General features: G+C 36.9%; 1 protein-coding gene across 3 annotated transcripts in view; it reads left to right on the forward strand.

The window, feature by feature from the left end:
- The window catches only part of GARNL3 (GTPase activating Rap/RanGAP domain like 3), a 33,240-nt gene that overhangs the window by 10,953 nt on the left and 7,118 nt on the right, over window positions 1–15,169 (forward strand). For all 3 annotated transcript variants that reach the window (XM_059865353.1, XM_059865354.1, XM_059865355.1), the window contains 15 exons: window positions 810–855; window positions 3,229–3,335; window positions 4,153–4,274; window positions 4,973–5,077; window positions 5,820–5,894; window positions 6,819–6,930; window positions 7,672–7,770; window positions 8,714–8,830; window positions 9,512–9,684; window positions 9,994–10,152; window positions 12,028–12,094; window positions 12,724–12,831; window positions 13,219–13,337; window positions 13,562–13,697; window positions 14,748–14,957. In XM_059865353.1, the coding sequence (XP_059721336.1) occupies window positions 810–855; window positions 3,229–3,335; window positions 4,153–4,274; window positions 4,973–5,077; window positions 5,820–5,894; window positions 6,819–6,930; window positions 7,672–7,770; window positions 8,714–8,830; window positions 9,512–9,684; window positions 9,994–10,152; window positions 12,028–12,094; window positions 12,724–12,831; window positions 13,219–13,337; window positions 13,562–13,697; window positions 14,748–14,957 (1,755 nt within the window). The remainder of the gene's footprint in view (window positions 1–809; window positions 856–3,228; window positions 3,336–4,152; window positions 4,275–4,972; window positions 5,078–5,819; window positions 5,895–6,818; window positions 6,931–7,671; window positions 7,771–8,713; window positions 8,831–9,511; window positions 9,685–9,993; window positions 10,153–12,027; window positions 12,095–12,723; window positions 12,832–13,218; window positions 13,338–13,561; window positions 13,698–14,747; window positions 14,958–15,169) is intronic.

Here is a 15,169-nt window from a genome sequence, read left to right on the forward strand (position 1 = left end):
AGACTATATGATTGCAAAAACCAGCGGCCAATCTCTTGGAATTACCGTGGGGTCACAATAGTAGTAATCTGTGGACCCCAACCTGGCGTGTGTTAGACTAGATGGAATGGAATGAGGGGAAATGAATGAAAAGAAGAAAACTCTGTTTTCCATCTCTACTCTGTTGCTGAGTTTTAAAAAGTTATCGCAAAGCTTAAGACTTCCACCCCTAGTTCTCAGGCAGACTAAATGTTCCTAGAACCCACTTGCTAGGGGTGAATGAAAATGAGCAAAGTTTGAAAAAATAATAAAAATCTCTACATATCGAAGCAACCTAAATACTGAGAAGAATTGTTTACCACATCAATGTAACTCTACAATAGAGCATCAGCCTTAGTATAACTTGCGCTTTAAATCATTCTCTCATTTTTCCTATAGTTGTTGGCTAAATATTTTCATTGGAATATTTTCTTCAGTGGAAACTTTGGTATAAGCAAAGTTCAGTATCAGTACTGCTTTATCAACTAAAAAATTTTTAATCACAAATATATCAAGTACAAGAAAGACAAACTTCTGTAGTATGTCTTATGCTGTGTCTGGGGTAGTAGCTTGATTTTTAAAACTGTTGATCAAGCAACAACATTTTCATATAGGACCCCTTTTATAAACAGTAAAATCTATATAGTCTAGAATTGTTTATATATTTACATTGACTTGATTAATATGTTTTACCTTTACTAAATCTTCAATGTACTGCGCGAAAAGAAAAGTTTATTAAAATACCTGTGAGCTTTATTAGAGCTGGATTAACTTCCTTAACTGTACGGCAGATATTTTTGCTTTAGTGAGATATAATAAGCAGAATGATAGTTACAGGTAGGTGCTGATTGTAACAAATAATTTCACAACGAATAACTGATGGTTTAGAGAAAATGGGAAAACATTTTGGCAATGGGAGAACTTTCTGGCATACAGACAGATCCACCTGTCTGTAGGCCAGGAAGCCAAATGTGCTTTGGAAACTGAAGAGCAATATGGACTGCATGCAGATGCCACTAAACTGGCTATAAGTAGCAGGTTTCTTAACATCAGAAGCATTAAATTCTGCAACAGACATAAGCTAAGGGGGAAACCCAAAACTGTTTTTTAGATGAAATATAAAAAATGATGAAAGATATGCTTGGAACTTTCACACCTGGTGAGATCAATGACGTAGTAAACTACGTGGATGGTGACAGTTAATTAATGCGTGTGATGTTGTGATAGCCATGGACTACGAGTCCTTACAAATCTCAGTTTGGCTGTAGCTGAGCAAACTAGTTCATTTTTAGGGATTTTAATAGAGTACTTGTATAGTTGAACGTCATGTACTGAAAACCTACTAGAATTTTACGTATTACTGTGTTTTTCCAGCATTCCATTACACTGAACTCCAGACAAGAGTGATACTTCAGTTTGTGTGTGGGGGTTCCCCCCCCCCCCCCCCCCCCCCGCCTCCTATTTACAGCTAAGGTTTCTTTTGGGTCATGTCTGTCATGCAGTTAAGCAAAGGAATAATTTTATTTTGCTTCATGATCTTGTCAGCTTCCTCTTGCAGATTTGTTTAAATCATGTTTGTGATTCCAATGTGCAGTGAAAATGCAGTCACTTCTTTCTTTTTCTTCTTGCTTTGAGACAGAAAGCTGGGCATACATCCCCTTTAAGAAGTGATTGTTGTCCTGATTGTAAACTGCTAGTCTTTAGATGGGTTAGCCATGGTAAAATGCTTTTTATATTGCTGTTTATGAGGGGAAGGAAATGAGTTGCAGTCCATAAGATAAATTTCTCTCTCTTGCGTTAAGTAACTGGCAGCTTTTACTAGATCAGTCCATTTTAATTGCTTCCTTCTGCCAGTCTTGACACATCTTGCTGTAGTACATATTGCATAGTATTTTTTTCTTATATGACGACCTTAGAACATTATACTTCAGCTTGCCCCCATTACTTTTCCTTCTGTCCTTTGAGTGTAGGCCTGAACGGAACTCGTTGCTTCTCTTTCTTTTGTGTGTGTGTGAAAACAGTCTTCCAAGTGGTCAAAATTTCAGTAAAAAGGGACAGGGAATGCTCTAGGCTTTTGAGGCAAATTTTCCTTGTTTCAAATGCAATACCACTATGAGGTCTGACACTGAATTTCTGCTTAAGGTGCCTTTATATTTTATGTCACCCAAGAAGTCTAATTTTTTAGTTAGTTTTGTTATGGCTTTCCCTGTTATAATTCATTCTGATCTAGTTAAGGAACATTTCACACCTTTTGTATTTATAAATGATTGCTTTTTTACCTGGAGGTAATTAAATAGACATAGGGCATCTATGAAACTGTCTCAAATATGTGAAACAAATATTAGGATGATCAATATTCATGCAAATGTAGCACTGCATTTCATACTGTATGCAGTTCCTAAGCTTTCAAGAAAAAAGACCGTATGAAAGCACTGTGATCCGTTAGACTCAGTATCAGTCAGTTGCTGCTGGTTTTTGGAGAAAGTAATTTCTGTCTGGTTTCCAAAACAGCAGATACAGGTTAAATCTAATTGTGCCACTTACCTTGCTGTGACCTGTGTCATCTGCACATGCCACTTGGAAGACATGTTGGCAAACTATCACTTGAAATAGCCAAGAATGATTACTTACCTTAAAGAAGCTATGCCCTGGTGAACGAATAGGCATGGGTTTGTATCCGTCATTCAATATTGCTATGCTGGATCAAAATAACTCGGCAGGTCCAGCTGTCACAGAAGTTATTCTGACTCTGTCTTCCTCAGTGAAAATTAGCTGTTCCCAAGCTACAGATTCATATGTCGTAAGCCATTGCTACTTTGAAAGCATCAAATATTTCATGCATGTGGTGAATGCATAGGGAAAGTGGAAATCTGTAAGGAGAACATATTTTGTAGGTGAAGACCTGTTCTTTTACAGTGTTTTTGAGTAGGACTGTATCTTGCTAGTGCCACTAAAACTACTGCTGCATGAGTAGAACTGCCGAGTTCTGTTCTAATTCTATGTCCCCCTGTTAGTTTGTGTAAAAGAAACATAACTTTGCCGTGCTGAGTAATTCCAAGTGAATTTTTTGTTACGCCCTTTGAAATTCTTATGTAAGACAACCAGATAACAGTTTCCATTTTTTTTCTTTGGTTCTGAATAGTTACTATAAAAAAGAGGTAGGGTTTGGGTGTGACTTTCAATGTAGATAAAGATTTGTACTTTCAATAGGCTGAAAATATTTTCAGAAGAAAGCGTTCCTCTCTTTGGGCCTCCCCTTCCATCCCCACCTGTGTTTACAAATCACCAGGAGTTCAGGGATTTTGTGTTGGTGAAATGTAAGTCAGTTTTTCTTTTGCTAGAAACACTCTTTAAATAATTGTGCTAACAAGTTAAAATTCATTATGCTTAAAACGTGTATGCGTTTTCTTGTGCATTCTGCTATCTATATATGATTTTTTTTTTTCACATCTGTAGCATAGTTGGGATGTCAGTTCCATCAAACTGTTACAGTCAGATTAACAAAAAAAAATTCTCAGGCTACTAGACAGAGGCTGACTTTCACATTTGCAGAATGTGCAGCGACATTTAGCTTTGCATTTTTGAAAAGGGCTTGGGAGATCTGAAAGGATTTATAATGCTGTTCATTATTTAGTAATAGGAGATGTTAATTTAGTAGCTCTGAAAACCTGAGAATAGCATCTCTTCTGAATGTATTCCTAAAGGTGCTGAAGGATGCCTATGCAGCACTTTTTAATTCTGTAATCATTCAGTTACAATTTTCATTGAGCCATGTTTGCCCTTCTAAATCAGCAAGAAAGGAATCTTTGAAAATTGACCATGTTGATTGCAGTTAAACCTGACAGGAGCTCGATGGCTCATTTTGTGTGTTTAAATTGTTTGGTACTTAAATTGACTGGCAGTTTGTCCTTAATTTTTTTATTAGTTAGGTATTTATTCTGATGCCTTGTGGAATTTGTCTATTACTAATTTTTCTCCTTTGACTTAAGGGAGAGTTATTCTTTAAAAAGGCAAAAAAAAGAAGGCAATTTTAATAGGGGCAGAGCAGGTGTTTTGATACAGAGGCAAACTAGAGTTGGTGGATAATTGTTGAAGTTCATTTACGTAATGTATCTTTTTTCCATAATCTTTTAGTAATAAATGGTGAAAAAGCCACCTTGGAAACACCAACATTTTCTCAGAAACGTCAACGCACTCTAGACATGCTGATCCGCTCTTTATACCAAGACATGACGCCCGACCTACACAAGGGAAATGTAAGTCAGAAGTTTCTGCATCCCTCACATGTGCTGTCCTGTTCTAACTAGTAGCTTGAATGTTCTGTCACTTTAAAGGACTGTAATCCTGATGAGCACTGAATTGCATATGACTAAGCTCAATACTGATTGTTGTATAACTTACTTTATAGTTATATGAAAGCTGACAGACAGTCCTTTCTGGACAGGACTCTTCACCAGGTGTGAGAAGAAGCATAAAAATGTCATACTTCGTGTAAGCTTACCTGCGGCGAGGGACTAGGGCATTTAGATACTATAAATACAGGCGTTAGTCTGTATTTAGTCATAGTACATAGTCTCATCACCGTAAAATCTGCATTTGTTGTGTTATGTGTAAATTTGGATGATTCTTACCCCTGGGTAGCTATGAGGTAACTTTATTTTGGGTGACAAAGACTTAGACTTACTCTTAAAGTGATTCTTAACTAAGTTAAGTACTTCTAAAACTAACAAGGTGCTATTTTTTTGACCAATGTTTATTTCTTTTATCTATATAGATCTGCTTAAACCTTTCTTTTTCATATATTCATGTCGCATATTTGTGTGGTATGATTGTACAGAACATGACAGTGGTAAACTATGACAAGCTGTAAGGTAAAGCACTGAAAGATTGGAAGAGTTGTAGTTTCTCTTCCCTGAGAAGCTGTGCAGTTAGAAAGAAACATTTTCTGTTTTAGAACATGCTTAATAGAAGATCGTTCAGTGATGTGTTACCAGAATCCCCAAAATCAACACGGAAAAAAGAGGACGCTCGACAAGCAGAATTTGTTCGGCTTGGTCAGGTAGGATCACTTTAGAAGGTATGCAGCTATGTTTACATAGGTTGTGTCGCTCCTTTTGCTAGACTTTGATTACCTTGCAGTTATGTTGGGATTTAGTGCAGTGTTCTGTGACCAGAAATAGTTTTGTAGTATTGCATTATTGTAAGTTAAATCAAAATAAAACGCGAGTAGAAGTATTTTTATGTTAAGCCTACGTGAGGTATACACGTAGAAATATTTCTATCGTACGTGAGTTAAATGAAGGTTGTAAAAATTGTACCTTAGGGGGATGCCTGGCAATATATGTAGACAGACATATATATAGTTTGCCTTAGTGTTTGTTAGGAAGTTTTGCAAATCAAAGGTGAGTTTGTATAATTGACAAGAGGGTCCCCTATCTGGCTACATCTGGCTACTTAGTATAAACTGTGTAGATGGTTAGATTCTGTAGTTTGAGGTGGAGGTTTTTCTCTGTTACCATGTTTGACTCTTCTTTTATGAGTTGCCATTTAGGAAGCAAGTAAACAAAACAAAAAGGAAAAAAAAAAAAACAACCAAGTACAGTATGTTTTGGCTGAGAAGATACCTAGTAACCATCTGACATTGCTAAGGATACAGAATTCTGCTTTTTTTCATAACTTAAAATGGCATAGGAATTCCAAACTGGAATTATTTCTAGTCCTAAAATGTCTTTTAAATATAGTCTTTAGTTTGGGTATTGCTGACAAAAACTCAGTTTACATGAAACATCTGTTTGCATTAGGCATTGAAATTGAAAACCACTGTGAAAGGGGATACCACAGCTAACTTGGCAACCACAAGCTTTTGTAAAAAGGAGGTGAGTGAAACTGTCAGAGAAGTTATGGAACGTTAAACATTATGTAGTATGGTATATATTTATTTACTTCTGTAATTAGTTGCTGCAGCAGAAAAGATGAAAGGTACAGTGTCAAAGTGATTCTGTAGTCACTATTAGATTAATAAAGGATGAACCTGGGGGCAGAAGCACTTCTTAAGTTAAAGCAAGTGTGGACATTTTTATACCTTGAGAAAATTCAGTGAAGGTGACCTTTTCCGTATGCAATCATCTTTAAGTTCAGCACGTTTGAAAAAAGATTCAGTTGTGTTTTCATTTCCTTTTATTTAATTTGGATTTTGTTTGAAGTCATGAGGGAGTGAAATATGCCAGCTTTACTCTTCTGCATGTGTTTTAAATACAAAAGCTTCAGAAGTGCTTATAGAATTTCAGGGAATCCAACTAATATATAAATTGGGAGAGGAGAGGCAGGCCCTGGGAGGTAAGTACGGAGAGCACAGGATGGAAGAACAGTTTGGCAGAAAGGCAGAAACTGTACCATGTGCTAGTCGCTAAACATCCTAAACATAACAAATTGAACCGTAAAATGTAAGCAAGCTGTGTGTGCGTAGTGGTACGTATATTTTAAGTCTATAGGTTTGGGATTTTTAAATGAAAAAAATTATTGCATGATGGTTGCACTGAGTTTCAGCTGCATGTGTTTTAATTCTAGCATTTCAGCTATGTGTCTTACACTTAGCTAGTCTCCAAACCACGATTGGTGCAGGAAGTCCTCTGCCAGAAAATTATTTCAGTTTTGATGTTTCAAATTCCAGGAATATACTGTTTGGAAATGTATCCTGCCAAAAGCATTTATATGTTATTGCCATTGTCCATCACATTCTGTGTCTGTATGATCTGTATTTTTTAGTGTACTTAATATGTATCCCTTATGTTACTTCATAGCCTTGGGAATCTCAGTCTTTCTGCAGTAATTTTCCTCATGAGGTTGTCTGTGCAGATTCTTGGGGCCAGTCCTTGCTGGTTTCTACAGATGCTGGCATCTTGTTAATAGATGGTTAGTAAATGATCTAGTGTTTTTGTGTCAATTTTTAATCTATCTGACATTTTCTTGAAAATGTGTGTTCATAAACTCTGTTCAGGTGTTAGTAAGTCTTTATGTAGGGGGATAGTTACTAATCAAGTAAATCTATTACATTTATGTAACCCAGTTGCAAGAATTCATTCTGCGGTAGAATCAAGCCATATTGGGGCTAGTGTTGATGCAGATTTCTGAATGTGTTCTTATTTCAGATGTTGTTTTCTTGACCATCTGAAAAGCTGTAGGAGGTCGCATCCAGGTGCAAGAGATGTCTAAATGGCTTGTCTGGTTTTCTTAGCCCTTGATAATAGTGAGCGTGAAGCCAAGGGCTTATGTGACAATGAAATCCTACTTCTTCCCTTAGCAATGATATTGCTACTCTGACCCCTTATAATCCTCTGTGTGCTACATAAGGCCAGCGGGACTGAGGGAATGAAGTTAGTGTTTGGTCATAATTCTCAAACTTGCCAAAGGAATGTCACTTTTAGATTTCAGTCGCTTTATCTGGTTCATGAGAATAATAAAAGTCTCCTGTGAGGAAGTATTGACTATGATGCTGTGGCACATGTAGGCGCTTTGTGTGGTTCTTTTTGGGCTTTTTTCTCTTCATTTTTGTAAGAAAAAAGCCAAGACTTTAATTAGAAGAAATAAATGGTTCAAAACCAGCATCTAGAAAGTTTCAGTAGGGTTTTGAATACATGTGTGTTTCTTTTTTAGATGGTCAACCGTCAGTGCAAGTATTTGATAAAACTCTCCAAATAAAGCAGATGAATGTGTTGGAAGCTCTGGATCTTTTGATTGCCCGAACAGACAAAGGTAGGAGAGTTCCCTCTTCTTGGATCCTTGCCTGACTCCGGGTATTTCTGGATATGTATGTCTTATGACAATTTTGTCTCGTTCAGAAGGCTTAAATGCACATAAAATGTGCACTTTTTTAGTGAGGTAGTTTTTACCCAATAAAAGAATGGTCTATGATTGAGTTTCATAAAGGGAACATACACAAAGGAAGATCAGGATCTTTTGTCTAACTCAGAAAAGCATTACAGGTATGGTTGGTTTATTATTATTTTATACCCTCTTATGTTTGTTTCCTCAGTATTTGCTGAAGTTCTGCTTACCCAAGCTTTGGGTAAAACATGGTTCCTTCTGTCTCACTGGGAGTTAACCAATTTGGTTGCATCTGGTGAAATTCACCCTGAGATCTTACAGAACTAGCTCAAACTATGTGAGAGCCATTTGCAGTTCTCTCAAGACACCTGGAGAATGGGTGACGTTTTTGAAGATCTGGCAAGTGTAGCTATATCAAAACTTAGTGTGTGAAATTTCTAGAGAAAACCCTTCTGTATCCTGAAGGGTTCAAACTCTGTTGAGGATCCAGTTATCAGTTGCTCACCTGGATGGTTCCAGCTCTTAAAGTTAACCCTTTCACTCTTGCCCTCTAGTTTATATCTGTTGTATTTTTGTTATTTTGCAAGATTTTATGTATTTGCAAAATGTTGTGCATTTCACCGTTTGGAAGCTCTCAGATCATTCTTTGGTGCAGCACCATCTAATGGGAAATGTGGCTACTGTACTGAAGGGGTTGGTTACTAGAATTGTGAATCCTAGAGAGTTCATTAGTCTTCTGTCCCCAGAGAGGTATTATGCTTTGTTCACTTGTTCTCTTTTTGTCAGGTGCTGCTTCTCATTGGAAGTATTAACTTCAAACTACCATGTTCTTTTTTTAACTTCTTTTTTCCTGGTTCTCTCCATACGTCAGGGAAAGACTCTCGTATCCTTGTCTTCAGACTCAGTGCTGTCCAAAAAGATATAGAGACTAAAAAAATCATAAGAAGCAAATATGACTGCAGAGAAAATAAACTGGAGAGAACAAAAGGTGATATTGTTATCCTTCTCCTGTGTTAAAAACATCCACTGTGCTTTGATGCTGGTAGTTGCCAGGGTCTTATTAGCTCTCTTTAGGCAGGTGTATGTGTTCACTTTTAGTTTTTTTATCTGGACGAGTCAATTCAAACTTTGGTAAGCTTATATTTGAAAATTACTCTAGTACAGTCCAGCATGACATTTTTGAACGTTGTAAAAAAACCATGTTACTTGGAAATTGCTAATGATGAAAATCTTTAGAGAAAAATAAGATTTCAGGGTTGGGAGATACGAGAAGAATTTTGTGGGGATGTTAGGCTGAAATAAAGCGCACTTTAAGCTGGACTGGCACACTGGCAGATCCCCTGTTAAACAGTAGTGCTTAGATTAGTCTGAGTGTTGCCCATTATTTTTGCAGAAATAAATGTTTCCTGGTATTCAGAAGCAAGCTGCTTTGAAAAGCTGGAAGTTGCAGAATAGTGACAATCCATGTACTTCAGATTAAAAGTAGGTTTCAAAAGGGTCATAGGCTTTTGTCTTTTCCTAGAAGTCAATGTAATCCTAATGAGGAGTTTTTAATTCTGTGTTGCCAAGTCATCCATCAGAGCCCTGTTGTACTAATCATCATACAAAAACAAAACAGAAAATCAGACCCTATCCCAACTACTTAGAGTCTAGAACATTATTTCCTCAGGCTGCCATTTGTATGCCATTAATACTCACCACGGAAGCGAACTGAGGATTGTTGCAGCTATTCGGAACAAACTACTTCTTGTCACAAAGAAATATAATTCGGATGACACTTCAGTCAGCACCTCTCTGCTATCGTCTCCTGAATCTCCAGTCGAGGAGTTCCAGTACATCCGGGTATGTGTAATCTAGTCACTAATTTTCTTAACACACTGAGCAGCACTCAGCTAGTGTGGGGGTTGCAGGGAATGCAGAGTATGCATTATCATCTTCCTGAACCTACAGACAAATAAAAGTGAGAAGCCATATGGTGGAGATCACTCGTATATATGCTAAATAAAACTTTCAGATTTTTTAAAGAATTGTTTCTGCTTGCTCTTTGTTATGCTTCTGTGCTTAAAAAACATCCCTTTACAATCATGAAGTACCTGCAGCACCCACAGTGGGAACTTGAAAAAGAGTGTAATTCTATTATTTATATTATAGGAAATATGCCTTTCTGACCCTCCAGTGGTTATGACGCTGGTGGATGGACCTACTGGAGACAGTGACAATATGATCTGCGTAGCATATCGGCATCAGTTTGATTTAATCAACGAGAGTACGGGGGAGTCCTATAGATTGCATCATGTTGAAGCAAACAGGGTAAGTTTTCATCGCTGAAATTGTTTGGCTTACCCTCACTGAGCATAATTTATTGCAGACTCGGTGCATGCTCTGCTGACCTCCTAGGAGTATAATTTATGGAGATGCTCATGTGTGCTACTTTTTACTTCTATAACTACTGCTTTAGGACACTCTGAGGTATTTATTCCTTTTGGGATACATGATGATAACTCCCAAGAGAGGTAGTTAGGAGATATGATGTTGGGGAAAAAGCCTGTGTTGTTGGAATGTTGTTGTTGTCAAAAAAATAATTTTTCTTCTTTCTTAGCCAGTAGTTAGCCTTTTGCTTTATTTTTGTGGTATCAGCATTTTATTGTTTTAAAAATTGCTTCAAAATGACTTCAGTGGTTGACCACCAGTATCTTGTTCAGATTTGCCTATTTGCATGTAGCTAAAATATTTACATATTGTTTATCATTCTATTTAAGAAACTGCTGCCCAGTCAACTAATAACGGAATATCTATCTGTCTAGGACATAGGGAGAGGATTTAGGTCATGTCTTTGTTTTCAAAAAAAAGTTCCAGTATAGTTTCTAAACAAAGATGTGGACATGTAGCTTTAGACCCAATTAAAAAAAAAAAAAAAGGAAGATTTTGCACAGGTAATCCGTTGTTGTTAACGACATAAGGGACTACTTTTTTCATTTGATGGTTCTTGATCAGTTATTTTCTTTTTAAATCATCTCTATTTTTATTTGGATCTGGTGATGAAGAGGTGCTCCTGGCATGGTTGATCAAGTGTAAACTTCTCCACAGCACTGGGAATCAATCTTAATCTGGATGAGGAGGAACTAGAAGTAAAGAATGGGGATGGAGAAGTACATCACCATCACCATCCACCACTCCCATTTCTTTTCCGCACCAGAATCCTTATTTCCTATAGGAAGACAAATAAAGCAGACAATTCATATGAGCTGAGCTAGTGGTTTTTATGATATTGAAATGGGTTGCCTGCTTATTTCTCTGGACAACAGGGCAGCAATGGCTTTCAGTCACTACAAAAGACGGGTCAAAATGCATTTGGTATGGATGCGTAAACTTTCAGGTTTTCTTAACGGTTCTTGACCTGCACAGTAATCTTAAAAGAAGGAAAGTCAAAGAACTGCTGTTCATGGAATTAGTCTCTCAGCCTTCTCCCTGTCCAAGTAGTATATATGGTTGGGAAGCATTTGTCTATTGTAACTTAATGCATTTCACTAATAAGATCTCATTTCCTGAACAGATATCCTACTTTTTGTGGCTGTTTTGGTTTGTTTTTAATCTAAATGTAAAAGGCAAAACCAAAATTGAATTAAGAGAATTTATGTAGCCTAATCTATGTAAAAAATACTGTGCTTTAACTAGCATTGCTTTTCAGTTTGTAAATTCGGACTGTTCAGTAATCCTTAGGTACGTCACTCTTGACCTCTGTAAATATTACTGGTTTTGAACCAGTAATTGTTGTATCTGATCTTTTTGCTAGTCATGATGTGTATTTGAAGATGACTTTTTGAAAAGAATTGTTATCTTTAACATACCATGTTGATTCACAGCTTTCTGAAATCATCCTATTTCCCAAAATTTATATTGCTAAATAAGCTGTGTTTTTATTGCTTTACAGTGTGGTATGGTTATGAATGCTTGGTACTGTACAGAGCCAAATACAAAAGAAACTAATTTTCATCTTAAGAACATCCTGAAAATTACATTACAACATAAGCTATTTTTATAAATTTATTTATTTATCTTTTTTTTTTCCTTTTACCTGTGATTGTGCGCTTCCCCAACTGACTGTATTGCTTGTTAATTGCAACCCAGTTGTAATAACTACAGTATCCTCTGCCTGCCTGTTAATATTTTCCATTATCCTTGCAGGTTAATTTTGTTGCAGCTATTGATGTATATGAAGATGGTGAAGCTGGTCTACTGTTGTGCTATAACTGTAAGTGTTTAGGGAAGGCCAGAAATGGTAATAGCTTAATCTACATGTGTAGATCTTCTTTCATTGGAGTCTAGGTCTGTATATGGAAATAAATTTGTGTTTCTTTGAAGGTCAAAATACATTCTGTGGAACTGAAATGCATATTGGAGAAATTACGAATGCAAGTATTTTAGTCATACTAGTTGATTTATAGATGTGCAGGTTATATGATTAATGAAATCTTGGTGTCTGTAATAACCCATGTGCGTAACAGTCTTCAAAGAGTGTAAATTATATGAACATATGACTACCTGAAGGGCAGAGAGATACAATTCTCCAGACACTGCTCTCTGAAGTTTTCTTGCCTGTTTCTGTATCTTTAGACAAATTAGGGACCTGGTAACTGTTGAAACAATATTTACTCTGCAAAATACAACAACTTACTAAAACGTAGGTCTTTTATTTTTGTCTTTCCAGTGTGTTCACAGAGAAAGCAACTTTTGCTTAGCTGTTTGTTTATAGAGGGACTTTTACAAGAATGTTTGATTGTGTGCATAATGCCCACTCTTCTGCAAAATCTCCCTATAAAATGGGTGGTGGTCGCTTACCGTGTAAAGTGATGGATGCTTCTTTTTTCTATTTTGCTGCAGACGTTTGTCAATACAGAAAGGTATATCCTTTCAGTGGACGTTGTCCACTTGTCCAGCCATCAGCTTATGACTTCAATTTCAGCTGGAATCAAGTTCCTTATGCTGTTGGTAAGAAAATATCTCCTTTTAGTAGATGATTTTTTGCTACTGTTTTTGCCTGCACTTGGCTCTGGTGGAATTCCAGTGTTCTGGGAATCAGCATGTTACATTCACGATGCCACTTGACTTAAGTTTCTGATAGTTTTGAAAAGTGGAGCCTTGGTAGCAAGTTCACCCTTTGTTGAACTTTTTTCCCCTTTCTTTTTTGTGTTTCTCATTTTCCATTCCCTCCATATTCTGCCAGGCATGAAGAGTGAAATTTTCTTCAGTATGTTAGACAGCACTTTTCATAAGAGAGGAACATGCCAGAAAGGTCAAGAACAGTTTTCATGGAGCATCCAAGAAACTTTTGCTTTAACCATTTTTCCTTGCCAAATAACTTCTATTTCATTGCAGTCTGTGCTTTCCCTTATGTTCTTGCCTTCACTACTGATTCCATTGAGATCCGATTAGTGGTGAATGGGAACTTAGTCCACACAGCAGTTGTGCCTGAGCTTCAGCTTGTAGCATCAAGGGTAAGATGGAAAAATCGTGTTTGACTCTTTCTGTTGTGTTGGGTTCTAATTAACGTAATAAGTTGCTGCCACTAAAAACGTAACAAACAAAACCGAAATACATCCTTACTTTATCTGCAATAATTGTTCGTCTGTCTGCACCTAGTTTATATCAAGGACAAAGAGAATCAGAAGATGATTAAGAAAGTCTCACTGTACTAATGATGGGTTATTTGTCATTTCAGTCGGATATTTATTTTAAAGCAACTGCTGCAGTAAGTGGATCATCTGACAGCAGCTCTAAGGAAATGAGTTCAAAGAGTTCTCCTCAAACACCGACAGCTTACGAAAAGCCAGAATTACCTCTTCCTTCTCTAGAAGGTAATGTGATCTCTAATCATTCCAACTGCTATCAAATTTTGGTGCGGCTGGTCTTAAGTAAAGATGGTAAAAAAAGTGAGTTCCTACCTGAAAGTGTGGAGGATAAGAGATTTTCTGTTTTCCACACATATAAAGCACTTGGCTGAGCTTTTTCACTGTAGTTTCTTTTCTGAATACATGGTAGCACTGTTCTGAAGAAATAAATTCTGTAGGAAGGGAGGAATTAAACCTCAGTATCTTGATGACTCTTTTGCAATGTGACCACAAGTCATAATGCAAAAAGGGGCATAAAATTGTGAGAAGGCTTGACATTTCACATACGCTATTCCTTCTGTTAAAGAAAAGCTGAATAACCACTGAATGGTGGAAGCTTTTGCAAAACAAAAGTAAGAAGCCTTGAAAAGCTTTGCACAGACAATTTGGTGTAACATGATCTATGAGCGGTCAATCTATAGTGTAACAATGAAGGAGAAACAAGGGAACATCAACTAAATAATGCAAGATGCGTGTACACCTTTCTTCCTTAAATCTGCTGCTTTACTGTTAGCAGATAGGAAAAGGAGAAGGTAATCACAAATTTCTTATTTGATGGTAAGTTTGGGACTTTGGTTTCTTTTTCTTCTAGGAATTAGGAAGACATGGTATTTTGTGTTACCTAAGAGGAGGAGTCATAATTTAAATTACTTGGGATCCAGGCTCCAATGTGTTTGCAGTACTTTAAAACACATGGGCAATACTGCACAGAGTGCAGTATAACAGTCAGAGTTCCAGCCACAGGTCATATAAAATCACTTCCTGGTTCCGCTCCTGATTCATCATGTTGCCAAGAGTCAATCTTCTTTTTCTCCCTAAGTCAAATGGCTTATATTTCTTCCTTCTCCTAGCTTATTTGTATTGAAAGATCTCTGGAGCAAGAAAGATCTTTATCATTTCAGTTAAAAAGTGCCCAGCTCAACAAGTATAGCTTGTCTTTATAACTTTTCATTTGGAATTATTAAGAACTGATTCTGTTGTCAAAGTGTAATACTATTTTTTCTTTCTGTGTTTCAGGTGAAGTTCCATGCAAAAAACTGTACAAAATACCTCTGAGCAATCTGGTTGGGCGAAGCATTGAACGACCTCTGAAGTCACCTTTGGCTCCCAAGGTCATCACTACTACAACATCGAGTGGCATTACCTCTCTTCCAGTTATGCACTCACTACCTTTATCTCGTATGGAAATTAAAGAAATTGCAAGCAGAACACGTAAAGAATTGCTGGGTAAACTCTCATTCCTCAGTGTTACATATCAGTTGCCAAACGTATACTTTCTAATCTTTGCACTATCACAGGTAGGTTTGTAACATGCAGCTAGTATTCGTAAATTATTAAAATAAAAAAAGGAAACAGCGAGGAAGCATTATTTGCAAATAGCATAGCCATTGTCTGATCGTGTATAAGATGGCCATATTCTAAGCTAGGCAGAAATTGTT

The sequence above is a fragment of the Haemorhous mexicanus genome, chromosome 21 (genome assembly GCF_027477595.1).
Source record: "Haemorhous mexicanus isolate bHaeMex1 chromosome 21, bHaeMex1.pri, whole genome shotgun sequence".
Taxonomy (NCBI): Eukaryota; Metazoa; Chordata; class Aves; order Passeriformes; family Fringillidae; genus Haemorhous; species Haemorhous mexicanus.